Genomic DNA, 26,257 nt, shown 5'->3' on the forward strand with positions numbered 1-26,257 from the left:
GTAATTCCTCTCCTGGTGATTGGATTGTTGACAGTGGGGCTACTCATCATATGACCGGGGACCCTAAGATGTTTCAAGAATACAAGTTGACTTCTGGGCAGCAGCGTGTTTCTATGGCTGATGGTTCTTCTATTTCTGTGGCTGGAAAAGGGAGTTTCTCATTACTGAACAAATATTGTCTTCATAATGCCCTGCATGTTCCTAATATTCCCGTGAATTTGTTATCTGTCAGCAGTATTACCAAAGAGCTAAACTGTAATCTAATATTCTCTGCTGATCGTTGTTTACTGCAGGACTTGGGGACGGGGCAGAAGATTGGGATTGGTTCGGCTATTGATGGTCTCTACAGAATGCCAGTACAGGTTGCCTCTGCTTTGATTTCAGCCACCAGTGGACAGTTATCTGACGTGGAGGACAGATCCGCTATTATGCGCTGGCACGAGAGACTTGGTCATCTTCCTTTTCAGTTGATTAAACAATTGTTTCCTAAGATGTTTCGGTCTGTTTCTTTGGACACCTTCGCCTGTGAAGTGTGTCAGTTGTCTAAGCATGTTAGGGCCTCGTACCCTATTTCGTTCAATAAAACCAGCCGTCCTTTTGCTTTGGTTCACTCTGATGTTTGGGGTCCTTCGAGAGTGCCCACCGGTCGTGGTTTTCGTTATTTCATGACTCTTATCGATGACTACTCTCGTTGTACGTTCGTGTACTTGTTGAAAGAACGTAGTGAGGTTCCCGGCATTGTCAAAAACTTCGTTGCATTTGTTGAAACTCAATTCCAAACCCCTGTTCAGACCCTTCGTACTGACAATGCTCGAGAGTATGTATCCTTATCCCTTGATGACTTCTTGCGAAGCAAAGGTATTATACATGAAACATCTTGTAGCCACACACCTCCTCAGAATGGCGTGGCTGAAAGGAAGAACCGTCATTTGTTAAATGTCACCCGGGCCCTTATGTTTCAACGTCATGTCCCTAAGCGGTATTGGGGTGATGCACTTCTCACTAGTGCTCATCTCATTAACCGTATGCCTACTCGTGTGTTGAATGGTCATTCCCCTTATTCTGTTTTGTGGCCTAATCAGAGTCCCTGGCCTTTGACCCCTCGGGTGTTTGGGTGTGTTTGCTTTGTCCATGATCATAGTCCCACTCTCAAGAAACTTGATCCTCGGTCCATCAAAGCGGTCTTTTTGGGGTATTCCTCCACTCAGAAGGGATACAAGTGTGTTGACCCTAGCACTTCCAGAGTCTATGTCTCCAGGGATGTTACCTTTCATGAACACGAGGCATACTTTCCTGCGAATCCTCTTCAGGGGGAGTGTTTAGGTGAGAGAGTGGACGAGTATTCTTCGCATCAGTTGATTCAGTTCACAGATTTCTTGGATTACACGGCTAGTTCTCCGAGTGTGAGTGTGGATGACACAGTCAGTGAGGACAGAGACAGTCAGATGGAAGGGGGCCCTGTGGAAGAACAGTCCCGTGATCATTTGTTTGGTCAGGTATACACCAGGAAGAAGAATGATGTGATGGAGGTTGTTGATGTTACCAATCCCGATCTTGTGAGCTCCCCGGATGATCCAAGTCCAATGAATGAAGATCTTCCCATAGCCCTACGCAAAGGCACCAGGTCATGTACTTCTCACCCTATTCAGAGATTTGTGTCGTATGCTAAACTCAGTAAAGACTACAAGTGCTTTATTACCTCTTTATCTATGGCTGTTATTCCCAGGTCAGTGGAGGATGCCAGGGAGGATCCCAAATGGCTACAGGCCATGACAGAGGAGATGGACGCCCTGGCAAAGAACAATACGTGGGAGGTTGTTGATATTCCTAATGGAACTCACTTAGTTGGTTCCAAGTGGGTGTTTACTGTGAAGTACAAACCTGATGGCACTGTAGAACGCTATAAAGTTCGTCTTGTTGCAAAGGGGTTTAGCCAGAAATATGGGATTGACTATCTTGAGACGTTCGCTCCCGTTGCTAAACTGAAGACAGTAAGGGTCATCTTAGCTCTGGCAGTACAAAAGAAGTGGAGCATGGACCAACTTGATGTCAAGAACGCCTTCTTGAATGGGCACCTTGAGGAAGAAGTCTATATGAGCATGCCGCCTGGATATGCGCAGAAAGGAAAGTGTTGTTATCTCAAGAAAGCATTGTATGGCCTCAAGCAGTCCCCTAGAGCGTGGTTTGAAAGACTAAGGGTTGTGATGAAGACTAATGGATATAAACAGGGAAATGGTGATCACACCCTCTTCATCAAGCAGAGAAATGGTCTGGTGAGCCTCCTACTAGTATATGTTGATGATATGATTGTCACAGGTGATGACGGAGAAGAAAAAAGGAAGATGAAAGAAACGTTAGCTGCTGAATTTGACCTCAAAGATTTGGGTAAACTGAGGTATTTTTTGGGAATTGAGATTGCTAGATCTGAGACTGGTCTTGTTATGAGCCAAAGGAAATACACTTTGGACCTTCTAAAAGAGACAGGTAAACTGGGATGCAGGCCCTTTCTTACTCCAATGGAGTCTGGCACAAGGATAAGTATCAAAACTGGGACGATCTTGGATGAGGAAGGAAAAGGGAGGTATCAGCGGCTGGTTGGTAAACTCATTTATCTCACCCTTACTCGCCCGGATATTACGTATGCTGTGGGTGTGTTAAGTCAGTTTATGCATGCCCCTACTGATTGTCATTGGAAAAGTGCTGAAAGAGTATTGGGATACTTAAAGAATGACCCAGGGAAAGGACTGCTCTATACTCGACAAAATCAACTCAGTATTGAAGGATACTCTGACGCCGACTGGGCAGGTTGCACAGATACTAGAAGGTCTACCACAGGATACTGCATCTTTCTTGGAGGTAACCTGGTGGTATGGAGAAGTAAAAGACAAGAAGTTTGTTCCAGGTCCAGTGCTGAGGCTGAATACAGGGCGGTTGCCATGGGGGTTACAGAAATGTTATGGCTCAAAATTCTGTTAGCAGATATTGGGGTGAAAATGGAAGAGAAGATGAGGATGTATTGTGACAACAAGTCGGCTATTAACTTGGCAAACAATCCAGTCTTGCACGACAGAACCAAACATGTGGAGATCGATCGCCATTTCATACGGGAACGCATAGATTCTAAGGAGTTGATCCTGCCCTACATGAAGTCTGAAGATCAAGTTGCTGATGTTTTAACTAAGTCTTTATGTACATCTCAATTTGAGAAAAATGTTAGCAAGCTTGGCATGTTTGACATGTATGCCAAGCTTGAGGGGGAGTGTTAAAATAGATGTAATGGGGAACCGGGTCCATTTCTGGACCCGGTCCCATGGGGCACGGGTACCGAGGCCGGCTCGGTACCCTAGGCGGCATTCTTCTCTCCCTCCTATATAATCTTCACTTAAGTGTAATTGTGTGATTAAGTGAATATAATTTTCTCTCTCCTAGGGTTGCGGTGTGCACCTAGGTCAGAGCTTCCCGTGGTTTTTTTCTCTTTCTGAGGTTTTTCCACGTATATCGTGTGTTCCTCTCTTCTTCTTTCGTGTGTTGCATGTTTCTACAATCTCAATGGCACCACACCTGCACTACTTGAATGGATTATGCGAGAGGTGAAGAATGTTGCATGGTAAGTTCAAGAAACCATTGCAAAAATCAATCCTGAATATGAGACGTGGATGGCTCATGATCAATCTCTCGTTGCTTATATCACCTCCACACTATCAAAGGAAGTTCTGGCGGGCGTTGATGATGATCTTTCAGCACTTGAGTTATGGAATGTACTTGTTACTACATACTCTCAAGTATCAGAAAAATTTCTACAACTCAAGAGGCAATTTCAGGATATCAAGCGAGGCACACGTTCAATCTTGGAATACATACATCAAATCAAAAATGTCACTGATCAGCTTGCAATCATCGGGCATCGAGTCAGCGACAAAGACAAGGTACAGCAGGCTTTGAGTGGATTAGGGTCAGAATTTGATGTTTTCTGCACTGCTTTAGAGGTATTACATGTTCTTCCAAGACCTGAAAGCAAAATTGATTCAACATGAAGCGAGTCGTGTACAGCGACAAGAATTTCTACAGCACTTGAGTTATGGAATGTGTTTGTTACTACATATTCTCAAGTATCAGAAAAATTTCTACAACTCAAGAGGCAATTTCAGGATATCAAGCGAGGCACACATTCAATCTTGGAATACATACATCAAATCAAAAATATCACCGATCAGCTTGCAATCATTGGGCACCGAGTCAGCGACAAGGACAAGGTACAATAGGCTTTGAGTGGAATGGGGTCAGAATTTGATGTTTTCTGCACTGCTTTAGAGGTATTACATGTTCTTCCCTCTTTTGAAGACCTGAAAGCAAAATTGATTCAGCATGAAGCGAGTCGTGTACAGCGACAAAAATTAGTTCATTCTGGCAGTCACAATGTGTTGGTCACTAGGACCCATGCTTTGCAAGGAAGTCGTCCAAGAGCTTGGAACTCACAGGCAGTGATGGGGAGAGGTACCCTTCTTACATACCTTTCCATCAATCTCCTTTCCTTTTCATTAAAAAGGGTCAAACACAAATGTAGAGGCAAATGTACCACGAAGGATACCTACTTGTTTTTATTGCAATAAGAGAGGTCATGTGAAGTCAGAATGTTGGCATAATCCTCAGAACAAAGGAAAATAAGTTAGGCGTGACAATAAGGCAGCAGGGTCATTTGTTTCAAACAGGATTGCAACGTCGAACATTTCCCCTGATGTGCAACAGATTTTAACGACAACGTTGTCTAAAGTCAATCTCAAGCAAAATGAGGAAGGACGATGGTATGTGATTCTGGTGCTGCAACTCATGTAACTGGTGACGCAGGTAAGCTTTCTAGTGTTCTCCTTTATTTAGCCAAAGGCTCAATTGTCACAAGAGATGGTTCCCATCACAAAATATCACATATTGGAAATGCACACTTATCCATGGCTCATTCCTCCATACCTTTAAAGAATGTTCTTGTTGTTCCAAATGTCAAGAAAATTTTCATTTGTGTCAAAGCTTATAGATGATACTCATTCTTCTATTGAGTTTACTCTTTATTCTGTTTATGTCAAGGATGCTCGAACCAAGAAGACATTCGTTGAGAGTGTTCGCAAAAGAGACATGTACGTCATTGAAGAAGCTCCAAAGGTGTCCAAATCTTGTGTTTCAGATTTATCCTTCCGCAGTCATAGCGAAGTCAAGATAGTAGAGTATGATATGTCATCTCTTTGGCACGGTCGTTTAGGATATTGTAGTCGGTCTTTCATTCAAAGTCTTGTTGCAGACGGACTATTACAAAAGTCGAGTCTAAGTCCTGTCAATAAGTCTTGCACATGCTCAAGCTGTCATATTTGTAAGTGTCATGCGCTCCCTTTTCAATCAATAAACAAGAGAGCTTCGAAGTTATTTGACACCATATATTCTGATGTTTGTAGGCCTGCTCCTATTTCTTCTTCTTCTGGGAGTAGATATTATGTTGTTTTCATTGATTCTTATTTATGTTACACTTGGATTCACTTCATGAAAAGCAAATCGGAAGTTTTTCGTTTGTTCACTCAATTTCATCCCTTGGTCCAAAACAAATACTCTAGTAATATTGTGCATTTCCAATGTGATGGTGGTGGTGAGTTCATTTCAAATGAATTTACTGAGTATTTAGTAAATCATGGGATCACTAGACAGATTTCCTGTCCACACACACCACAACAGAATGGTATTGCTGAAAGAAAACACAGGCACAGTTGAAAGTGCTCTAAGTATGATGCATAACACAGATGTGCCCATGACTTTGTGGACTGAAGCCTTCCATACTCCTGTTCATGTTATTAATCGACTACTACTATCCATACTTGAAGGAAAATCTCCATTCTTTATTTTACATCAAAAACAGTCGAACTATGATAAGTTGCGCGTTTTTTTATGCATATGTTATGTTCATGTTGATGTTTCTTTGAGAAATAAGTTTCAAGATCAAGTTGTCATGTGTAGATTTGTGGGTTATGCAGAAAATTATAAAGGCTATTATTGCTACAATCCAAAGACTGGACGTTTGCATATTTCACGACATCTTGATTTTGATGAGCTCGGGTTGAAGGATTTAAAGAACTCGCAATGCAACACTTAATGTAAGAAATGATGTATATGACTCATGGTTGAATGCTGAAATATTAGGCCAAGGAGCTTATACACACCACGCACAAAGTGACAGGATTATTGATGAACTCGAGACAGCCACGGACATTCAGATGGACAGCATACTTGCATCTACTTAGACCAACAGCATGAACAAGACTTCACCTAATCGGTTTTCAGGAGTGGTGTATAATCGACGATCAGTTCCCACAACTGATCCAGAAACTACCACTACTTGTCCACGTAGATCAGAACGTGTGCGGCACCCTATTGATAGATGGGTCAGTTATGATAATTTCTCTTTGGATTTTCAGTTTTTCATGACAGAATTGAACAAAAAGATGGAGCCAAAATGCTATGAACATGCGTGCAAAATGCTATGATAACTAGAGGCAAACGTCAAGGTTGCTGCCCTCTTTATTCTCTCTCTTTCTTGCACGTGCAGCCTATTTCTCTCTTCCTCCTTTTGCATCTAACTTCATCTGGTGGTTTGGTATAAGCCTATAAGGTATCAAAATTTTACAAAAATTAGGGCAGAGATTTCAAGGTTAGGGCAGAAAACAGAAATTAGGGCAGAGAATAAGACTTCTTACCGAACAATCTCAATGGCAACAACCTTGCTCTGATACCATGTAAGATTTTCAGATACAACGCCAAACCACTAGACAGGATCTTTCGTAGATGCGAGAGGAAAAGAAGAAGAGGAGATGGCTGCACGTGCAATAAAGAGAGAGAATAGAAAATAGGGGTGCCTCTCCCTTGTGATTAATATAACCTAATTTGTGTTACAAGAAAATACAGAAAACAACAGGAATTTACAAGTATGCCACTGCCCATTATGTGTGGGTGTGTGGAAAGATGGATTGGGTCTAGGTTGACCCGATCCAATTCTTACAATCTTAACACCAAACATCATCGGATAACCAGACATCTGCTGCTATTGTGGGTAATACGCACAGCCCCTGACAAAAGTCGAGGGCTCCACGTTTTCATTAAAAGTAAAAAAGAGAACGAAAACCTAATCAAAAGACGGTTTTGGACTTGGTCAACTTTGATCAAGTCCAAAAAAATACTGGATACATACTCTGGTACATTGACCATGCCCGATACGATCAGACACGTGCCTGGGACATACCCGAGTATGTACAGGTATCATACTGGTACAGTACGGGCACTGCTCCTTTAGAGCCGTACCCAGGCGTGTTACATAGTGATATGCCAATGACAAAACTGCAAGCATCTTATAAATCACTGGCTCTATTAAATTAAAACGTACAAAAGAAAATTCATTGTTCTTAGAGCATGACTGTTTCTCTTTTTGTTCTCATGATAAACTTAACAATCAATATTAAAAAAAACAACAGTTATTAAAAGACCATGCAAGTATATGATCAAAATTGTCAAAGGAAATATTATAGCACCATAGCCTTAGAAATTCATAACTTTTTCTTTAGTGAAGATGCTTAATAATGACGCCGAAAGGCACATCTGTGTAAATGCAGTCAGTTGTAAAGCAGCATCATATCAGTATAATCTCGTACCAAAGTCCAAAGACCATTAGCCATGATAACTTTCTCTTCTGCAGAATTTTCTTGAGACAAGAACACCTCAAACGGTCCCATCCTCCTATCTGTATGGTTCATTAGACATAAGTGTACCTGAAACCAAGAAATGTTCATAAGCAAGTATCAGAAGCTGCAAACACTTGCACTGACTGAACAATCTTCGAAGACATCAAACAAAAGATTATACAATTTCTCACAAATTTTTGATACTAGGAAGCCAATAATTTTTAAATGGCAAAATATGAAGGAACATTAAGGTCAAGCTAACATATATATAAAAAAAAGCAGGAAAAAAAAAATCTATCTTAAACAACCAAGTCAAACAATGAAAGAAAGCTAATTGCCACGACAAAGAAAAGAACAAGATTAACCATCAGAAAGCAGATTAAAGATGAACAATCTGTTTTTACAGACATCATCACAAATATCACTTTCTGGTTTTCAACAGTGAGGTTTCCTCAACTATTAGCTGGCAAGTTTATTTTTCTCTAAAATTCAAAAAAAAAAATAAAAACTAACAAAACTAATAAAAAATATGAAAATTCGAGGTTTTTTAATAACTTGCTAACAAAAACAGTCATCAAATTCATAATGTTTAATATGTCAAAGGAAGCCTCAGGAAAATTAACCTAGACTAAAAATCATTTTCGTCTGAAAAAAGGGAAGAAATGCGACAAAAATGAGTTTTTCCAATTCTGGCAATTTTTTCAAAATACAATTTTTCCTCTTTTTCATTTTACTCAAACAAAAAAATGCCGATATTTTTTACAGTGGTTGACACATAAGACAGTATATATGTAGCAGATATTAGTTTATGTGTGTCTCTGCATTTGTACACTTCCATTTTTTTTCTTTTGCTTTATTTTTTACCAAAGTTTTCCATTTCCGTTCTGGTTTCTAGCTGGAAGGTAACTACCACTTAAGTAAAACACTCTAGTCATCGTAGACAGCTTAACATCTAGCTCTAACTGTCATGTACATAGAAGGGGATTTCTCCCATCATTCTTATATGCTTCCTCCTCAAGGCATTTATTAAATATACTTTGTTTTTCCTGTGCTTGAGATTCTTGGGCTTTCACAAGCTTGTTGCAAGTGTACTTACATAACTTGCAAAAGCAGCTTTTTCATACTTGGGTGTGACTTATGAGCGCCTTAACAATCATCCACAAATTGAGGGCAGACGAAAGGAGTTAGTGCCATATTATTGGAACAACAAATCAAAAGAATTGTGAATCTACTCGATATTGCCCAATTTTTCTATAATTTCCACAAGTCAACTGCCCTAGAAAGGAACCCCTTCAAGTTGGCCGCAAACCAAGAACCTGTTACACCAGTAAATGTGGCCCTTTCAGCGCATGGGAAGTGCCTAACTACATGGTTGGTGAAGGACATGAAAAGAAAGAGAGGATGCTAGCGATTACTTAGCCAACATGGTCCAGCAGATTAAAGATGGCCAACCTGAAACACAGACTCTTGGAATTTACTGTTGGGAAGAAAGTTATACTAAAACTTAGACATCATGTATGAAAAGAATCAGCAGAAAGGTTGTCCACTGCATGTTGGTGGCACAGTGTGAGAAGTGAAATAGGAAATATGGCATATTACTAAAGTGCCCAACCAAATCAAGTCCCACCAAGTCTTGCATGTAAAATTCTTCAATCCTTAACATAAAGGCAAAGAAAAACCAGACCAGATGGTGCAAAACAGGGAACTATAAAATATGTCTGTTCGGTTGCCCAATGGACCAGCGACTCAAGGTGGAAGCAAAGGCAGCTCATACCAAGAATTTTTTGGTCAAGAACAGCCTGAATCTAAGAACAGTTGGAAAGGAGATAGTTCCTTGTGTCAATTCGAAGAGAAAGTGTAGGAGTATCTGAGTCATTCGACAAAATCATCAGCCAAGTCAATTTGAAGGCTAAAATGATTGGTAAGGTTTGTTGAACAGAAAAACACACAAAGAACACAAATGTAACATGGAAAACCCTCAACAACAGGAAATGATAGGAGATGTGTAACGCTCGACTCGTTTTGTAGGTGGACCGGATCGGGTCCAGACCCGGACCCGAATCCAGTAGCGTGGGAGCCCGACGTCGCCCTCTTCTCCCTCGTCTCCCTCGTTTCCCCTCTTCGTCTCTCCCTTTGCTATGACCACAACGCAGAGAAGAGGAAGACGGAGGTCGGTGCAGCGGCGACGGAAGTGGACGGCGGCGGCGCTCAGCTTGGGGATGTGTTCTTCCCCCTTATAACAGCGGCTAGAATGCGTTGGTGTGGCGGCATTGCGAGATTTTAGCCGTTTGAGGACCTCTCGAACTTGTGAGGTGGCTGCCGAGAGGACTGCAGCAGTTCAGACTCTTAAATTGGGGTGAGCAAAGCCTAATCGAGCCTAGATTGTTCTATATTTGTTGTTGGAGCATGTATAATCATTAATGGAGCATGCTAGATTTAAGATTTGATGAATTAGGATGTTTGTTAACGACGTTACTATTTTGGGGAAGGTCTAGGACTCATGTGGAGGAACAATGATCCATGTCTACAATGATCTTATAAGCATGATGGGTTGATTTTCGAAGCAATTAGGAAGCATGGTAGAGATTGTATTGTTGTGGAGAACGTTAGAATCGTTTTGGTTAGCTTGGGGAAATATGCTTCTATTGAGGTGCATATACGTTGTATGTTGAGAATCTTATGGTGGGGAAAACACCTCAACTAAGGAAAACAAGTGAGAATCGTCGTACATGTGATAAGTCGAATACAAGTTTTGAGTTCTAATCGTTGGCGGCAACCTCGTGGGTTGGGTAGAGACCCTTTTTGGAGGGTTTCGTGGGTCGACACCCATTTGAGGCGAAGACATGCCTCGATGACGGTATTTTCATATTTGTATCGATGGTAAGCGAAACGAGTAGAGAACTTACCATTTTGTTATGTTTGCAGGTACACCGGGCACGTCAAGTAGGCCTTGAGCAATGTGGGTCGTAGTTCAAGGTGTTTAGTGGACGCGTGACAGGTATGGCAGCATTCCAGGCAAATCCCTGCCTGGGCAATTGTGTGAATGTGTGTTCTTAGGATCGTGGGATCCTAGGATTGTGATGTGCTTGATAGATTGTTTTGTGAATGAATGTGTGTATGCATGCACATGATTTGATATATGATATGAAGGGTTTTGAAAGGCTATTAGTGATTGTTTTGAAAATGTTACGCCTTTGCATGTGCATGCTAGAATTGATAATTGTTTAGGACAGATGAGGTGGGGTATCGAGTCGAGTGTCTCTTCGACCCCAATTATGCATTAGAAAGCATCCTAGAATGATAATTGTCTAGGACAGATACGAGCCAATCACGGATCGAGACTACTCTCCGTGGTTTGGCTAAGTTTTGAAAGGTGTGATTGATTGGCTAAGTTTTGAAAGGTGTGATTGATGTGTGTGATTGTGAATGATTTCTCATGTGACAAGTTCTGTTTTGGAAAGCTATTAGAAACTTGTTTTGAAAACTGTTACGCATTTGCATGTGCATGCTAGAATTGATAACTGCTTACGACAGATGAGGTGGGGTATCGAGTTGAGTGTCTCCTCGACCCCGATTGTGCATTAGAGATCATCATAGAATGACAATTGCATAGGACAGATACGAGCCATCACGGATTGAGACTACTCTCCGGGATTTGGCCAAGTTTTGAAAGATCTGATTGATGTGTTTGATAAGATGTGAATTTTTATGAATGTGAATGTTGTGAATTGTTGCATATGTATTGCCGTGGGCAATAATGCAATTGATTGGAATTGGAGGGTAGTTGTACCCGTATTGTATGACGGCTAGCTATAACTATTATTGTTATGTGTAGACCTCGTGGGGAGGCAATTGGAGGTGTGGGTGCACTCGTGAAGTGAACCAACCTCGAGCTAGCCGGTCATTCTGTAATTGTGCAATTATAATGATAAGAACGAAAAAATAAGAGATGAGAGGCCAGTGGGATGTGGCTATGTGTTTGGGAGTTGTCCCGCCTTCGCCACTGGTCTCGCCTGTTCGGAGCGCAGGCGGTGCAAGGCCCCAGGGAACTGTTGTGTGACGTGCTTGGAGCGTGGGCTCCCGCCTTCCCAACCTGGGTGTCCTAGGAGGGCTGAGTATCTCTCCGTGGAATTCACACATCCATGGATGAGTGCTCTACCGCTGCAGCGGATGGATGGATCCATACTGTTCTGGGCCACCACGGGGGTTGTCTCTCGGCTATGAGCCGCCCGCGGTGTGCACGTGCCTGTGTTTGCACCCACAGGAACTGTCAATTCACTAAAGCTAATGAAAATGAATGTACCTGATTGAAATGTGTGTGAACGAATGTATGTGATTGATGGGCATGTGAATGCTATGATTAAAATGAAATGTTTAAGCATGCCTTGCATGTGATTGAGATTGTGTTTCTGTGGCCCTTAAGTGGTCTTTCATGTCGTGGTATATGTTAGGGGTTTTCTTGGCAAATGATGTGTCTATGCCCTGACACGACATGACGATAGATTGTTTTATGATTGTTCTTGGATTTGAGCCCTACCTAAGAGGGTTTGAGACTTTCCTGGCTTGTTGCCATACTGCGAAGGCTAAGCCTTCAGTTATTTCTTTTTCAGGTTTTGGTGGACCCGGGACAGCAGGTTGATCAGATGGCTTCACTCACATCCTACTGGGGAGGTTTTGGGTCTTTGGTAGTGCTGGCGCGTCATGGTTTGGTCTTTTTGATGTCTTATTTGTGTTAGGCATCAAAGTTGTGGTTTGGGGCATTTTTGTCATACACATATATGTGACTTTCTATGAATTGAAATTGTTATATAAATGAAAGTTTGCCCCATGGTTTCAAATGACATAGCTCCATCTTTTTTTTGAAATTGTTGTGTAGTCGCACCTCAATGCTTTATGTTTATAAAAAAAAAAAAAAAAAAAAAAAAATTGTTTGAGGGTCAAAAGGTTGGGGTATGACAAGATGATTCTGGCGCCCACTAGCTACCGGTTACTCTCTCTCTTAATTCTCATTCACACCAAAATTAAGGTTACACAGACTTACATTCCCAATTCATTAGGTCCCTTTTTTGAAAAATCCCCTACATTTGGATCACAAAAAGAAGGGTGATATGGTGTAACACCCCATTCTAAAGCTATCTGAAGTCTCAAGGTTAGCAGAGACATCCTGCCTCAATGCCTTCTTTGATTTTTCACCAAAATAAGTTGATCGCCAGATACAATATAGTTAGAAGTTCATAAATTAAAATGCAGATGACCATCAGGCTCCTTCTCAAGTTATTCTCGTACTTGAGATGTTATATCTGGGCACATAAGAAATACTTGAAAACCCTACGTCAGAATACTGTTACTAGATATGAAATCATGCCAAAACAAGAAGAAACTTGACATATTACAAAAATCATGATTACCAGAAAGGGTGTTCCAGAAACTATTACTAGTGGAAGCTCCAATATTTGTAATTCAACCTCCTTTTGTGTAATGGGCTGCAACAGAAAAAGAGTAACATAAGCAGATCATGAAATTTAAGTGAGAGTTTGTTTGTGTGTGTGTGTGTGTGTGTGTGTGTGTGTGTGTGAGTGTGAGAGAGAGAGAGAGAGATTAGAAGAGAAGGTGAGCAGCAGTTTGCCAAAAAATGACAAAGTTAAAAACAATGAGCATGGCAAGAACATAATAAAGTACTTAAAGAAGGATTTCCATTGCTCCCTTGTGCTTGTGTGTGTGTGTGTGTGTGTAGGAGAATTTTATGCGGTCGTACATCAAATGTTGTCAGATGGCTAAAAGCTAAAAAACTGCCACTGCACCATGAATTGTTACTAAAACCACCATGAATCCTTGCTTTATCATAAACCCTTGCTAATGTTCATGTGATGGCGGCTTTTTAGTGACAGATTATAATGGTTAGCCATCCAACAACACTCAGCATACAGCACCATAGAAAAATGAAAATGTTAAAAAAAAATGAACACAAAAAAGCCCACTTTTCCTGTTCTTTGTAAAAAAACTCCAAATTTAATTTTCTGTGTTCTTTCATGTTTTTTATTATTTTTTTTAAGTTTAAAACTTAAGTTAAATTATTAATCTTCATTCCTATCATCAATAAAACATCATTTTACCAAGTTATTTTTTAACTTTTCTTGTTACCTTTCTTTCATTACTTTTTCCTAATTTTTAGCATTTTTTTCTTTTCTAAAAAAAATGGCCGAATTTTTTCCCAGATTTTTCAGTTTGCTGAAAAATGCCCGAGAACCTCACCATTTAAAACCCATTAACAAAATTTATGACTATGATTGAAAGTTTGATTCATCAATATTGCTTCCCTGAGAAAGTTGTCAGTTTGTTTAGATATAGATTTTAATCTATATATGTTCATTTAGGGAACAGTATATAACCAGTAAAGGAAAGACAAAAGGAGGAGAAAGAAAAGAAGCAGGAAGAAGAAAAGGAAACGGAAAAGGAAGAAGAAGAAGCAAAAAAGAAGAAAGTAAAAGGAAAGGAAAAAAACCATTTTGTGAAGGTATTATTTTATCTGGTGCCTATGCAGATAGCCTAGGCACATAGGCAAAACTATGCAGCACCAGGGCAACCCCAGCTAGATATTATAGCTTACTCGCAAAAGGATTGTCAATGCCTAGGTATACTTTTGGTTACTAAGGTAACTGGCAGCAGAAGCAAATGCAAGGCCACTTTTGACTACAAAAGTGATGGGTAAATGAAGGCATTTGCATGATGAGCATTTTCATCTGCATGCATAACTACATCCCAAGTTCAATTTAAGCATAATGACTAGGTGTACTTTCGTATGGTTTAGGCATCTGATAAACCTCTGTGGTCACTATTAAATGTCATTATATCAAAGAATATGCTTACAATGACCCCTAAAAATCAAATATAGTAGGCCAACTTCTTACTGCAGTAGTTTATTTGTAGATGAAATTGTCAAGGGGCAGAACAATATCTTACATTGCCTAAAATCTGCTGTGTCTGTAGGCGCCCAGGTTCACCCAGATTTGTTCGCCATGTTATTTGAAGCTTACCAAGGACACTGTTTACCTCTTCCTTCACTTGTGCTGGCTCATGTACGGACATCTTCAACTGATAAAGATAGTTATTGGTTCCCCCAGGTCTAACGAAAGCAGGAGGGTTGATTATCTGTCTGTATAGGCAGAACAAGCAGCACGATAGCAGCAAAAGTCAACTATCATCCAAGAAGGGATTCTGCATGCAGTGAAAAGATACCTTGGACGTTACCTCGAGAGCGGTCCAGCATTTGGTTTATCATAGTCACATCCTACTGTAGTTGCAGTCCATTGAACCGAAGGCTCAAAATCAACTTGATCCATGTATAGGCTTGACTTTGTGTGATTCTCAATGCAGGCTTCCAAATATGTAGTTTCCTGACAATGAAAAGCCGAGTAACAGAACAAGTGGATGGCCATAACAATAAAAAGTGAACCAAGGGGCATGATCACATTCTTTACAGTTTACAGCTGGAACTTTTACACAAGAAGATATTCTACAGTTCATTATTAACAGGAAAACCTATGCAACAAGGATAGACCATTTTATCAAATTCATAAATATCTATGATATTTTGTAAATTTTCAACATTCTTACCGTTTCAAACTTTCAAGGCTAGTTGATTCTATCACAAAACTATCTCAATATTTTTCAAAATATAACTAGAAACAATAATGATGTGGTATCATCCAGAAAGATGATCCGATTTTTTGTTCTTCACAACAGTCTTTCTTTTTTTTTTTTACATTTTCAAGACTGCAACTTTTTCCTTTCATGCTTTCAAGAAGTTTGTCATTTTACTAGTTTATACTATTTAAAAAATACTAAAGAACTTGTCTTGCAACTCTTTTTTCCTCTAAATTTGTAAGTTTTAAAGCTCCTGGACGTTTATTTCCCCAAGAAAATCCATATATTAAGAAAACTCCCAGGTTTGAATCATAGTCACAAGTAACGTCTTGGAGTTTTAAATGGCAAGGTTTTTCTCGGGTATAGTACAGTGGGCTTGAAAAATATGGGAAAAAATGGTTTTTTTAAATAAAAAAACTAAAAATGGGGGAAAAATAAAATAAATGAGAACATAATAACACAAACAGTAGATTTCCAACAAATAAAAATAGAAAATGAAAAAATAAACTGTTTGGCATTAAAAAATGAAAAAAAGTGAAAAAAACGCATTAAAAGCATTAAATTTTAAACGGCATTTCATTTTCTCACATTCTTTTCAAAAATAACTCGTTTTTTGTGACTACCGTTTGAATACACGTACCTGGGCATTAGAATGTTGTGTCGGGTATTTAATACTGGGTAGCTTTTAGGTGAAAAGCAACTGTCAAATAATTTTCCCCAGGCTTAAAAGTTCAATCTGTTTTGATGGACCTTTATTCCCAGTACTAAAGTTCCAAAACCTCTTAAAGAGTCTTGGGCGACTTTTGGCACATTTGTTCCATGTTTATTTCTTTCTGGAACTTTTCATAAAATTGGAACTAAAGTTCCACCTCTATAGTGGAATACCACATGGTCAAACGTGGGCCCAAAGAAAAACTGGAGGGTGAATCATATTGGTAACTATGTTATAGATGGCACTCTTGTTATCATAGTATAATCTTATGGGGTTTTCTGAGTAAACTCTCATACCCTAACAACTTGTATGAAACTATCTCTATCATGGTAGTTGTCATTGCTTAATGTTCCACTTTTTCTGGAACAAAGTGAAATTTTTGTTAGCATTTTACATCTCCAAGAAATATCAGATTACCTATGCAAATATGATGGAGTGAAGGTTATTTAGACCCCCCACCACCAAATCTACAAAATCTCCAATGCCTTACCTTGAAAGTCTCATGACAATACCCTCATATGATACCCTGAAATGCACACACATCATGCCAGAATACGGCACGATACAGCTACTCCTGTTCATGTCTGAGTCATAATTGTACTCCATGTTGATTGATGTTGAGGCTCAAGTGCCTAACCATTTGAGTAACCTCCGTGATTTTTTTCCCACCTAGAATGTTTGCTTATCTATAATATATTTTACATGCCAAAATATGTACAAATGTGTGTCAACTGTCATGCATTGGTCTTTGGGAATCAACCTACCCTCATGCACAAACCTTTACCTGCCTAAAACCTCGTGCTTAGTGCACATAAATATATTCTTTAAATAGACAGTGTAAAAAATATATTGTGTACTTGTAACTATATTGTATATTATGTACTGTTATAGCATATATAGTTATATAGTATATGGCATATAATTATATTCTATAGGTAGTAATAGTGTGGTGTATAGTTATACTGATTACAATTACGGTACAGTCTGGGTTTATAGCTACTATGTTATAGTTATACTATATAATCACTCGTATAGTTTTAGTACATAGCTATATACTTATAGATATAGTTGTAAAATCATTAGATATATATACTTCTACAATATATAGTAAGATAGGTAAGTTTATATTCTCACAATTATAGTACATAGATTAGCATATAACTATGTATTTATATAGTTATACTACATTATACACTTGTATAGCTAGACTAGAGTATGTATGTACTTAATAGTTCTATGTCCAAAGGGAACGGACTTCATTTTCCCTAAAATACATTCATCACAAGACAAACTTTCATTACAAAACCTTTTCAATGAACGTGTACTCTGAATTTTGCGTAGACTTGAATGACCTAATATTTGACGCCATAAAGTGATATCTTCTTTTATGGCTGCATTAGAAAAATATTTGGATAGCCCCAAGAAATTGATAAGTACAAGTTGCCTTTCCTATATCCTTCCGGGAGGAGGTCCTATATCAAAAATTTATCTTATAAAATAGCCATGATCAGCAATTTGAGAAACCGACAAAAGATTAATATTCAATCCAGGAATACATCTGATATCAAGTATCTTAAAACCATCAGAATTTTGCACATTTTCAAATTTACCAATACTTTTGACACTCAATGAAGTCCCATCAGTAATTGAAACATACGGATATAACTTATTTTGGCAATCAGTCGAGTACGATTCATTCGGCGTCATATGGAAGGAGGCTCCACAATCAAGCAGCCTAGAAATCGTACCTTTGTGATGAAGATGTGAAAACTCCGATTGTTGGAGAATTTTTTAAGGAACGGTTGAAGCGCCTTTGCAAGTTGGCTCATTGATAATCCTCCAAATCAACCTGGTTCTTCAAGGGTTTCTGCTGCAGCTACCATTTTTTCAGCTTTCTTGAATGTTGGACATTTATGCTTCATGTGTCTAGGTTCTTCACAAGGAAAAGAAATCAGTTTTCTGCTTGATTCCTCATTATTTCTTCCAAAATGAGGTGGCTGGTAAGATCTCATATTATTCCTTGGTTTGAACACAGCCAAAGGCCAAAACACTTTCTCCTTTTTCTTTTCCATAGATCAGCATATTTTCTTCCATTATCAGCTCAGCAAGAGCTTCAAGAATGGTAGGAACACTTGGCGGATGAAAAAGTGATGTTTTGACTATGTCAAATTCAGGCCTTAAACCAAAGATGAATTTATAGAATTTGTCTTCCAAAATCTGTTTTTGACAAAGAGTACCTTCTTGAGGACAGTGCCACTTGGGCTCAAACAAGGATAACTCATCCCATAGCAGCAAAAGAATTCTCTACAATAGTCTTTAATCGACTTTTCTCCTCGCTGCAATTTCGATGTTTTTACTTGCATATTTAATTTATGGGCAGCATCTTTCACTATATGCATCTCTCTAAGAAATTCCCACACCTCATTTGCATATTCAAATTTGGCCAGCTCGGCTCTTATGGAGGTATCAACACTACTAGAAAAAGTGACATCAACCTGTGATACCCAACCCTCCATTCCTTTAATTTCTTTGCATAATCATTCATGGTAGTCTTTAATCGACTTTTCTCCTTGCTGCAATTTTGAAGTTTTTACTTGCATATTTAATTTATGGGCAGCCTTTTTCATTGTATGCATCTCTCTAAGAAATTCCCACACCTCATTTGCATATTCAAATTTGGCCAGCTCGGCGCTTATGGAGGTATCAACACTACTACAAAAAGTGACATCAACTTGTGATACCCAACCCTTCATTCCTTTAATTTCTTTGCATAATCATTCATGGCTTTGTCTCTTTCAGCCCCTCCAATTCCTTAGTTTTACCATCAATAGTCTTGGCTAGGACAAGTTTAAGTTCCTTTTCGGAATCATCAAGGCATCCCACAGACCTTTTCCACCAACATGATGTTTGATCCTGGATGGCCATGTGACGTAATTGGTGGAGTTTAGCTTCAGAAGTGGTTGAAGGGAAAGATATTTTTTTTCATCCATTTTTGTGGGAGAGAAAAGAAAGAGAACACGCCATAGAAGACTGTGAATTTCCAATAGAGTGCACAGCAATCAGCCCTTCATCCTTTTTAGCCACTTCAATATGGATAGAAACACAATCCAGCTGTAGTACTTCAACACAATCTTGGGCAGAACCTTTGTGCTCTGAAACCATGAAAGGATTTATGAACCCAGAAGTCAAAAATTCTGATCTCAAAAGTTCTCACAGAACTTCAGCAGAAAATATGTCTGAATGTAAACAATATTCAGTCCAACTCAGTTGCACACACAAAACACCCTCACAAATGAGAAAGTAAATATGTATTCAAGTAGAAGGAATTACATAACTCTCACAAAGAGAGCTCCCAAAAAACACACTTTAGAAAATAGACATAAAGACTTATAAATGAGAAAGATACAAAGGAGCTATTGGGATTTCCGAAGGCTAGAAAGTGTATCCATTGGATGTCCCAGTGGCTACTAATAAGCAGCGTAAAACAGAAGTAAAAAAATACCCAAATATTATAAAAGAAATAAGAACTAAAAACTTAAATTATAAAACAAATAATCAAGCTGAATCCTAAATCCTAAGACATGTATCCTAACAATTTAGGCCCCCTCACCCAACAATATCTACATCAGTATATGCAATCAACTGTATGAAGAGGTGATTGATAGGAATACTCCTTTGTTGAACATTCCCCTTGAGATATATTGATATATAAATGTTAATCTGAAAAGCACAACGCCGGGTGCATTTTCAAATGGACTAACTACAAATTACCCTAATATTCATAAGAAAAAAGTCAAATAGACTTGATTAACTCAAAAATATCCTCACAATAATCACAATAGTAATATGTGGACAAAGGCATAATCAAACACTAAGGATCAAACGAATAAGCATTCTATTGCACAAGCAGATAAAAAATAATATATTTTATTGAAGGCAAATGCTTCGCAAAACATAGAAAAAGGAGAGGACCAACCCCTATAGACAGCCAAAGAGGCTCAAGGCATTACAGCGCCAACGCCTCAGACAATATTGATAATATGTTTCACTTGTAAAATGCTTAAAAAAGCAGTACATAAATGAGACAATGATCCCCCGATATATATAAGCAAGAATATTATGCTAGCTGTTCTACTAGGGCTGTATGTAAAGTTGTTGGAGTTAGTAAACATCTAGTCCAACTTAGTCATGGTCCGGTTTAACCAATCAAAAACTAGAAAAAGAAAGCAAAAGAAAGTACAGTAAAAACCCCATACAGGCATACATTTGTCACACCCACACAGAAGTTCAAACAAGCTGGCATAACAAGCTTGCCTCCTAAAACCACGGCAAAGTTTAGTGTGCTGAGGTAATTAAAAGATATTGAGTTCATGATTTACAGAATCAAATATGCACTTCATGATTCCAGTTCTCTCAGAACAATGCACCTCTTTCTCCAAAACCAATAAATTAGTTTAGCAGGAAGACAGCATGACCTCAGAAAATTGAAAGAAAAAAGACCAACACATGAAGCAGATATGTAGAAAGTGGTAAAATACCTAAAATAAAAGGTTAACTAAATTAAAGCAACAAAACTTTGCCTGAAAATGTAGCCAATAATGTCGAGCATACCTTGACCGATCGAACCTGCAATAATCAGTCACAAATTATACACAATATACAAACATCAAACATGCAGCTGGAACTGGAGTTTAAATAAATGTACAGTATTTTTCTCCAGTATACGGAGGTAAACAGGCAACACCTTGGTTCTCACTGAAAGTGGATTTGCAACAACAAATTTAAAAAACTGTGGAAGATATTTGCGTTCTCCATCACCATCATTATACAGTGCTGTACACACAAGCCTAAAACATTACAAGCAGTAAAGAAGCAACTATTAATAATGAATGCATCGGAAGTAATAATATCATAACATCTAATGGGCCAATTGTCATGACATCAAGACAATAATTCAAACCCTACATCCAATTATCAGCATGACGAAGAAGAAGGAGGATGATCAGGTCAGCTATTCAATGCACGTTTAGAGAACTATATATAAACAAAAAGATCAAGCAGTCAATATCTCAATCCCAGAGCAAAGTTAATGCAGAATTCTGTGAATACACCATGTTTTCTAAGTACTAGAGTCAAAGTACCAAATACCACGTTTCAAATGTCATGGATGCCTTTAGTAATATTATGCTTTAACGATAGCTTCCATGACAACAAAGTGCGACCCAAGAAAAATAAACTGAATAGCTGAGTGGTTCTCATTTATAGCACCACAATAAGATCTAATGATGGTGAGGATGAAAGATCCTTTTGTACAAAGTCCCCTTGGATATCTAATAATTCTCAACACTTCGGGCCGATGTCACACCGATACTGCTTTCATTGAGCAGTAATTGTATCATATGGATCCGATATGGGTACAAGTATGGGTACAGGTATGCCCACGGGTACGCCCCGGGTATGGTCAAAGCAATACCAGGTACAGTCAACGTACCTAGGACCATATGCGTTCTTTTTCGGATTTGGTCAACGCCGACCAAGTCCACTTCTATCCAAAAATTAGGGTTTTCTCTTTTTTTTTTTTCTTTTTAGTATGTTTGTTATTTCATACTTTGTTCATTAGTTTCTTCTTGATAACCTATACATTTTGAATCATAAATGTGATGTTTTATTTATTTGTTTGAATTCTTATTTTTATTTTACATATATAATATTATATATATATATATGAAATTATAAATATATACAGTCATAACTTCGTACCCAAGTTTTCCGAAAATAGTCCGTATCCATATTCGCACCTATGTGACATAGCTTCAGACATGTGCACACATGTGGAAGCATGTGGGTCTACATGTGTAACGTCCCGCCCCAATCTCCAGCTGGTGCCCTAGTCAGACGGATCCCAACCTCCCCCCCCCACCCCTAGCAGCTTTGGTTCCAACCTTAAAAAAGCTAGGAACTAAGACAAATAACTACTTTAACAACCCTTTTTTAAGCCCTTGAAGATCTCTCACAATTTTCAATACACAACTATAGGGTGTTACAATCCACCACCCTTAAGGCACACGCGTCCTCGCATGTAGGACCCCAAGTTGGAGTGTTGAACAGTGCTCTAATACCACTGTAGCGACCCAACCCAACCCCTAACAGCTTCGGTTCTATGCCCAAAAAGGCTAGGAACTAGCACAACTAACCACTTTAACAGCCTCTTTTTTATGCCCTTGAAGATCTCTTACAATCTTCAATACGGGATTAGCCTTTTGGGGTGTTACAACATGTGCTTGCTACATGAAGCTTTATAAGATAAAAAGTTTTAAAATTAGGTATTCTCAATTTAAGAGGAGGATCCATATACACTTTGCATACACCCAGCTGATATACATGTCAACCATTAATTGAAGCAACACCAATGAGGATCCTAACTGAAGTCATCCTAAGACCAATAGAAAAGGTTTAGTCATAATCTATTTTATATTGTCGATTGTATCTTTGGGCAACCAACATAGCAGTGTAGCGTTAAGAGAACCTGTTGACATTAATTTTGACTTTGAAGAACCATCTACAAGCTATGATCTTCTTTCTTTATTAGAGGTACAATGTCCTAGTTGTGAATTTTCTAAAATAACTTTAAGTTATAAGTTCAAAGATGGAAGCAAGCAGGGTCATGTTTAGCTTGTCAATTAATTGTGAAACAAGGGAAGCTAAAGACGCTCTAGAGGTTGGCTTATTTAGACAAACGTTCAACAGGTGGCCCATCTTCATGCTCTAACTCTTTCAAGGTCCATAGATTCGAGTATAAGCTATGTTGGAGATCCATATTCAAGAAAAGGGTTTTTGGGGCGGCACTATACCCAAAGCCACACCTAAGCTTCATCAATACATTGAATTTGAAAGGATGTAGAAGGAGAGAAAAGTCTTTCAACAATATTATAAAGCCTCAAAAACAGGCAAGAAAGTTGCAAGGTCAAATCATGGATTTTTAATAGTATTGCACAGATCTTTGTGCCAGTTTAGAGAAGTTATTGAAGCATGGAAATATCTAAAGCGTATGTACATGGAAAAGATTATGCCCATAAGTATTATTCTTTAAAGAAAGATTTGAAATCTAAAATAATGAGATACTGCAGGAGCCAAGGTGGGAAGGGAAAGCTATTGAAAGGAGGGAAAGGCAACTTGAAAAATACTTATTCTATTTGAATTTCTTCATGGTCTTTACTCGAATTTGAGCAAACTAGGACATTCCTTCTTTTATCATCAAGCAGGTCTCCCTTCCACAACATTCTCACCAAAGATATCGATAATCGCAAAAGGTTATAGATGCCATGACAAGAAAATGAAACTTAAGTTCACTGGAAACATAACCTCTTTAACATGAAAATGGATTTGACAAGATTGGCTCTGAAGATGATATTGATTATTCTTATAGATCTCTTGCCTATCACTATGATGCACATAATGTCCAAGAAAATTAACAGAATATTCATGACGTTGTTGAAGTAAATGGTATAGAAGAAATTTGTAGAGAGCCTATTGTTTATGCTCATAGAAGAAGTACCTCTACATACTCATAAAGTCTGTCGCACTCAAATGAACCATTCGCTGGTACACACCCTGAAAAGCCATCTGTAACAGCACAAATGTTTGTCCCATATGAAACTTTTGAACCTAGATATAGAACTTGCTTTATGACTTTTTAATCCAATTACGAAACCACACTTGGATTCTCGTTTGTGTATTGTTTTGGCTATAGTGGACTATTTAATCTGTTCCACTAACGGCTAACAAACATTTGGAAGACAGGCGTTTGTAAAATGTTAATGTTAGAAGGCACTTTTGGCATGTTAGTTTCTCTATCAGTATGTTTTTCCGAATTGAAAGTATTTTCTCTCTATTGGCTTGGATATCATACTCTGACAAGTATGGTGGATCCATAAAAGTCTCACTGTTTTACCGTCAGGATGCATATTTTTTATTATCCCATTATTTGGCAGGAAAAGCAGAAATATGTGTCATTGAATGTTTACATTTGTTCTCTTAATAAATGATTTTCTGATATGCTAGTACAGTTTGCAAAAAGAAACTGATGTTTCTTAAACACTTTATTCTTTGCTCAAATCATTTTTGCAGTATGTCATCTTGTTTTCCAAATACTTTCACACATACAGTTACAAGAATGTTCTTAATATTGTTAAAAGCTTTGTTCAGTTTTGCAGTACAAAACAAATTTTCACATGTTCCTCCATATACACATGCTCCAATCAGTGCCAGTCATTCTTTATATCCTGAATCCTCTCAAGTTTCAAACCAATGCTCTGACTTTTAGTTCTCACTTGGCATATACGTTAAAATCTTTCACTTCAACCGAGTTTTCTATCTTGAGCCTACCCATGGTCCTGAAGTGTGAGACAGGCACTGTGATGCAAAAGTTTCATTCACAGCTTTTTTGGATGAGAAATACATTCAAGCTAAGTAGCTATGAAACAAAGATACTTCTAAAAGATGGAAGTACCCGTGGCCGTGGCAATCTGACACAACACTAGTGCTGGTGCGGGACACTGATTGGACACCACAGACTTAATTTTTTTTTAATTTTGGTATATTTTTATATTTTATTGATATGTTTTTGGTCTATTTTAGCATTTTTTTGTTCAGCAATATATATATATATATTATAACATAAATGTAAACAATGAATTTATTTGTTTATCTACTTAGATGCATATATATACATATATATACAAAGTCGTGTCCCTATGCCCAAGTTTTTTAGAAGTACTCTACACCTTACCCGTACCAGCACCTGTGCAGGCACCTATATCCGTAGATTTCGTACCCAAGTGATATAGCTAGATAGCCAATTACAAGAACTAAGTTCGAAAATTTTAAATACTCAAATACAGTTCTTGTTGAAATTTCAAAAGAAAAAATATTAACTGCAGACCTTGTGCAACACAAGTTACTTTGAAGCAGCAATAACTATCTACTTCCTATTATCAGTTATGGCTTACGTATGAGGCCCCAATTCCTTCACATCATGCTCCACAATGAAATCATATCGTCCACCAGACCTTATAGACTCTACTGGTGATCTTGCCGTGTCTAGGAGCAATACTCTTTGTCTTTCTGTTTGTATTTCTGCCTGCAAAAAAGATATACAATTTGAATTTGTTAATTGCAGTAAATTTTGTTCTCTTCTTGAAAAAATAAGAATCAAAAGACTGCCTCAAGTCATGTTACTTCATAATTCATATTGACAGCATTTCTATATGCAATTTTGTAGCATGCCACAGCCAGCTTTTAAAAAAACAAAGGAAGTGCCCTATTAGCCTCGCTGTGCTAATTCCCACTCACACACGCTAAAACAGAAGCCCAGCTTCAGCAAAAAGATCGATAATTCTCATTAGGGCTAATGCTTGATGGACAGAGTATACTTATACCCACGGGGTTGGGTTATTACAAGGGTCTACTTCCTGATCCCCTAAACCATCCCAACCCATATAACAGGCCACTTACGCCTGACTACTAACTAGAAAGCTTTTCTGAAATAAACCTACTAAGTTCCTAACATCATTCCCCCCTTGGAGAATAACCTTGTCCTCAAGGTTTGAACTCATGAAATCTTCTTTTCATATCTTCTGCATTCTCCCAGGTTGGAGGTACCTCTTCATGTTCAGACCACTCAATGAGCCACTCTTCGATTCTTTTTCCTTCTATCCTTACAGTTCTGGTTCCCAAACATCGATGGGGAAATAGTCCAATTGCTTCTCTTAATGCAGGGGCACTCGTCATCTCTCTTTCTGTGATCTCCTGTGGACAGTGTTTCAGCTTAGATACATGGAAAACAGGGTGTATCGCACTCCCTTCTGGCAGCTGCAGTTCATAGGCCAGTGGCCCTATCATGCTTATTACTTTGTATGGCCCTACGTAATGGGGTGAGAGTTTGTTATGTCCTGTTGGGGAGTTGAGTGCTGCTGCCCTGTGCGGCTGCGTAAGTATACCCAGGAGTTCACCTCATGTTGGTGATCACGATGCCTGCGATTGTATTTGATGATCATCCTGTTTCTGGCCTGTTCCAAGTGGTGGTTCAAGTCTTGCAAGATGGCATCTCGGCAACGAAGATGAATGTCTACTGATGCTTCCTTGGCACTGTGAGGTTGATATCGTCTGCCATTGGGTGGGGGCCTTCCATAAA

The 26,257-nt window shown here is 38.6% G+C and overlaps 1 protein-coding gene across 1 annotated transcript in view; it reads right to left on the reverse strand.

Annotated features, from left to right (window-relative positions):
• Positions 1-26,257, reverse strand: part of LOC116265978 (uncharacterized) — an 83,801-nt gene that overhangs the window by 51,091 nt on the left and 6,453 nt on the right. The window contains exons 3-9 of the mRNA XM_031647000.2: positions 25,074-25,204; positions 20,810-20,912; positions 20,677-20,691; positions 14,958-15,103; positions 14,670-14,862; positions 13,118-13,192; positions 7,680-7,796 (exon numbers count right to left, since the gene is read on the reverse strand). Coding sequence (XP_031502860.1) covers positions 7,680-7,796; positions 13,118-13,192; positions 14,670-14,862; positions 14,958-15,103; positions 20,677-20,691; positions 20,810-20,912; positions 25,074-25,204 — 780 coding nt within the window. The remainder of the gene's footprint in view (positions 1-7,679; positions 7,797-13,117; positions 13,193-14,669; positions 14,863-14,957; positions 15,104-20,676; positions 20,692-20,809; positions 20,913-25,073; positions 25,205-26,257) is intronic.

The sequence above is a fragment of the Nymphaea colorata genome, chromosome 12 (assembly GCF_008831285.2).
Source record: "Nymphaea colorata isolate Beijing-Zhang1983 chromosome 12, ASM883128v2, whole genome shotgun sequence".
Lineage (NCBI taxonomy): Eukaryota > Viridiplantae > Streptophyta > Magnoliopsida > Nymphaeales > Nymphaeaceae > Nymphaea > Nymphaea colorata.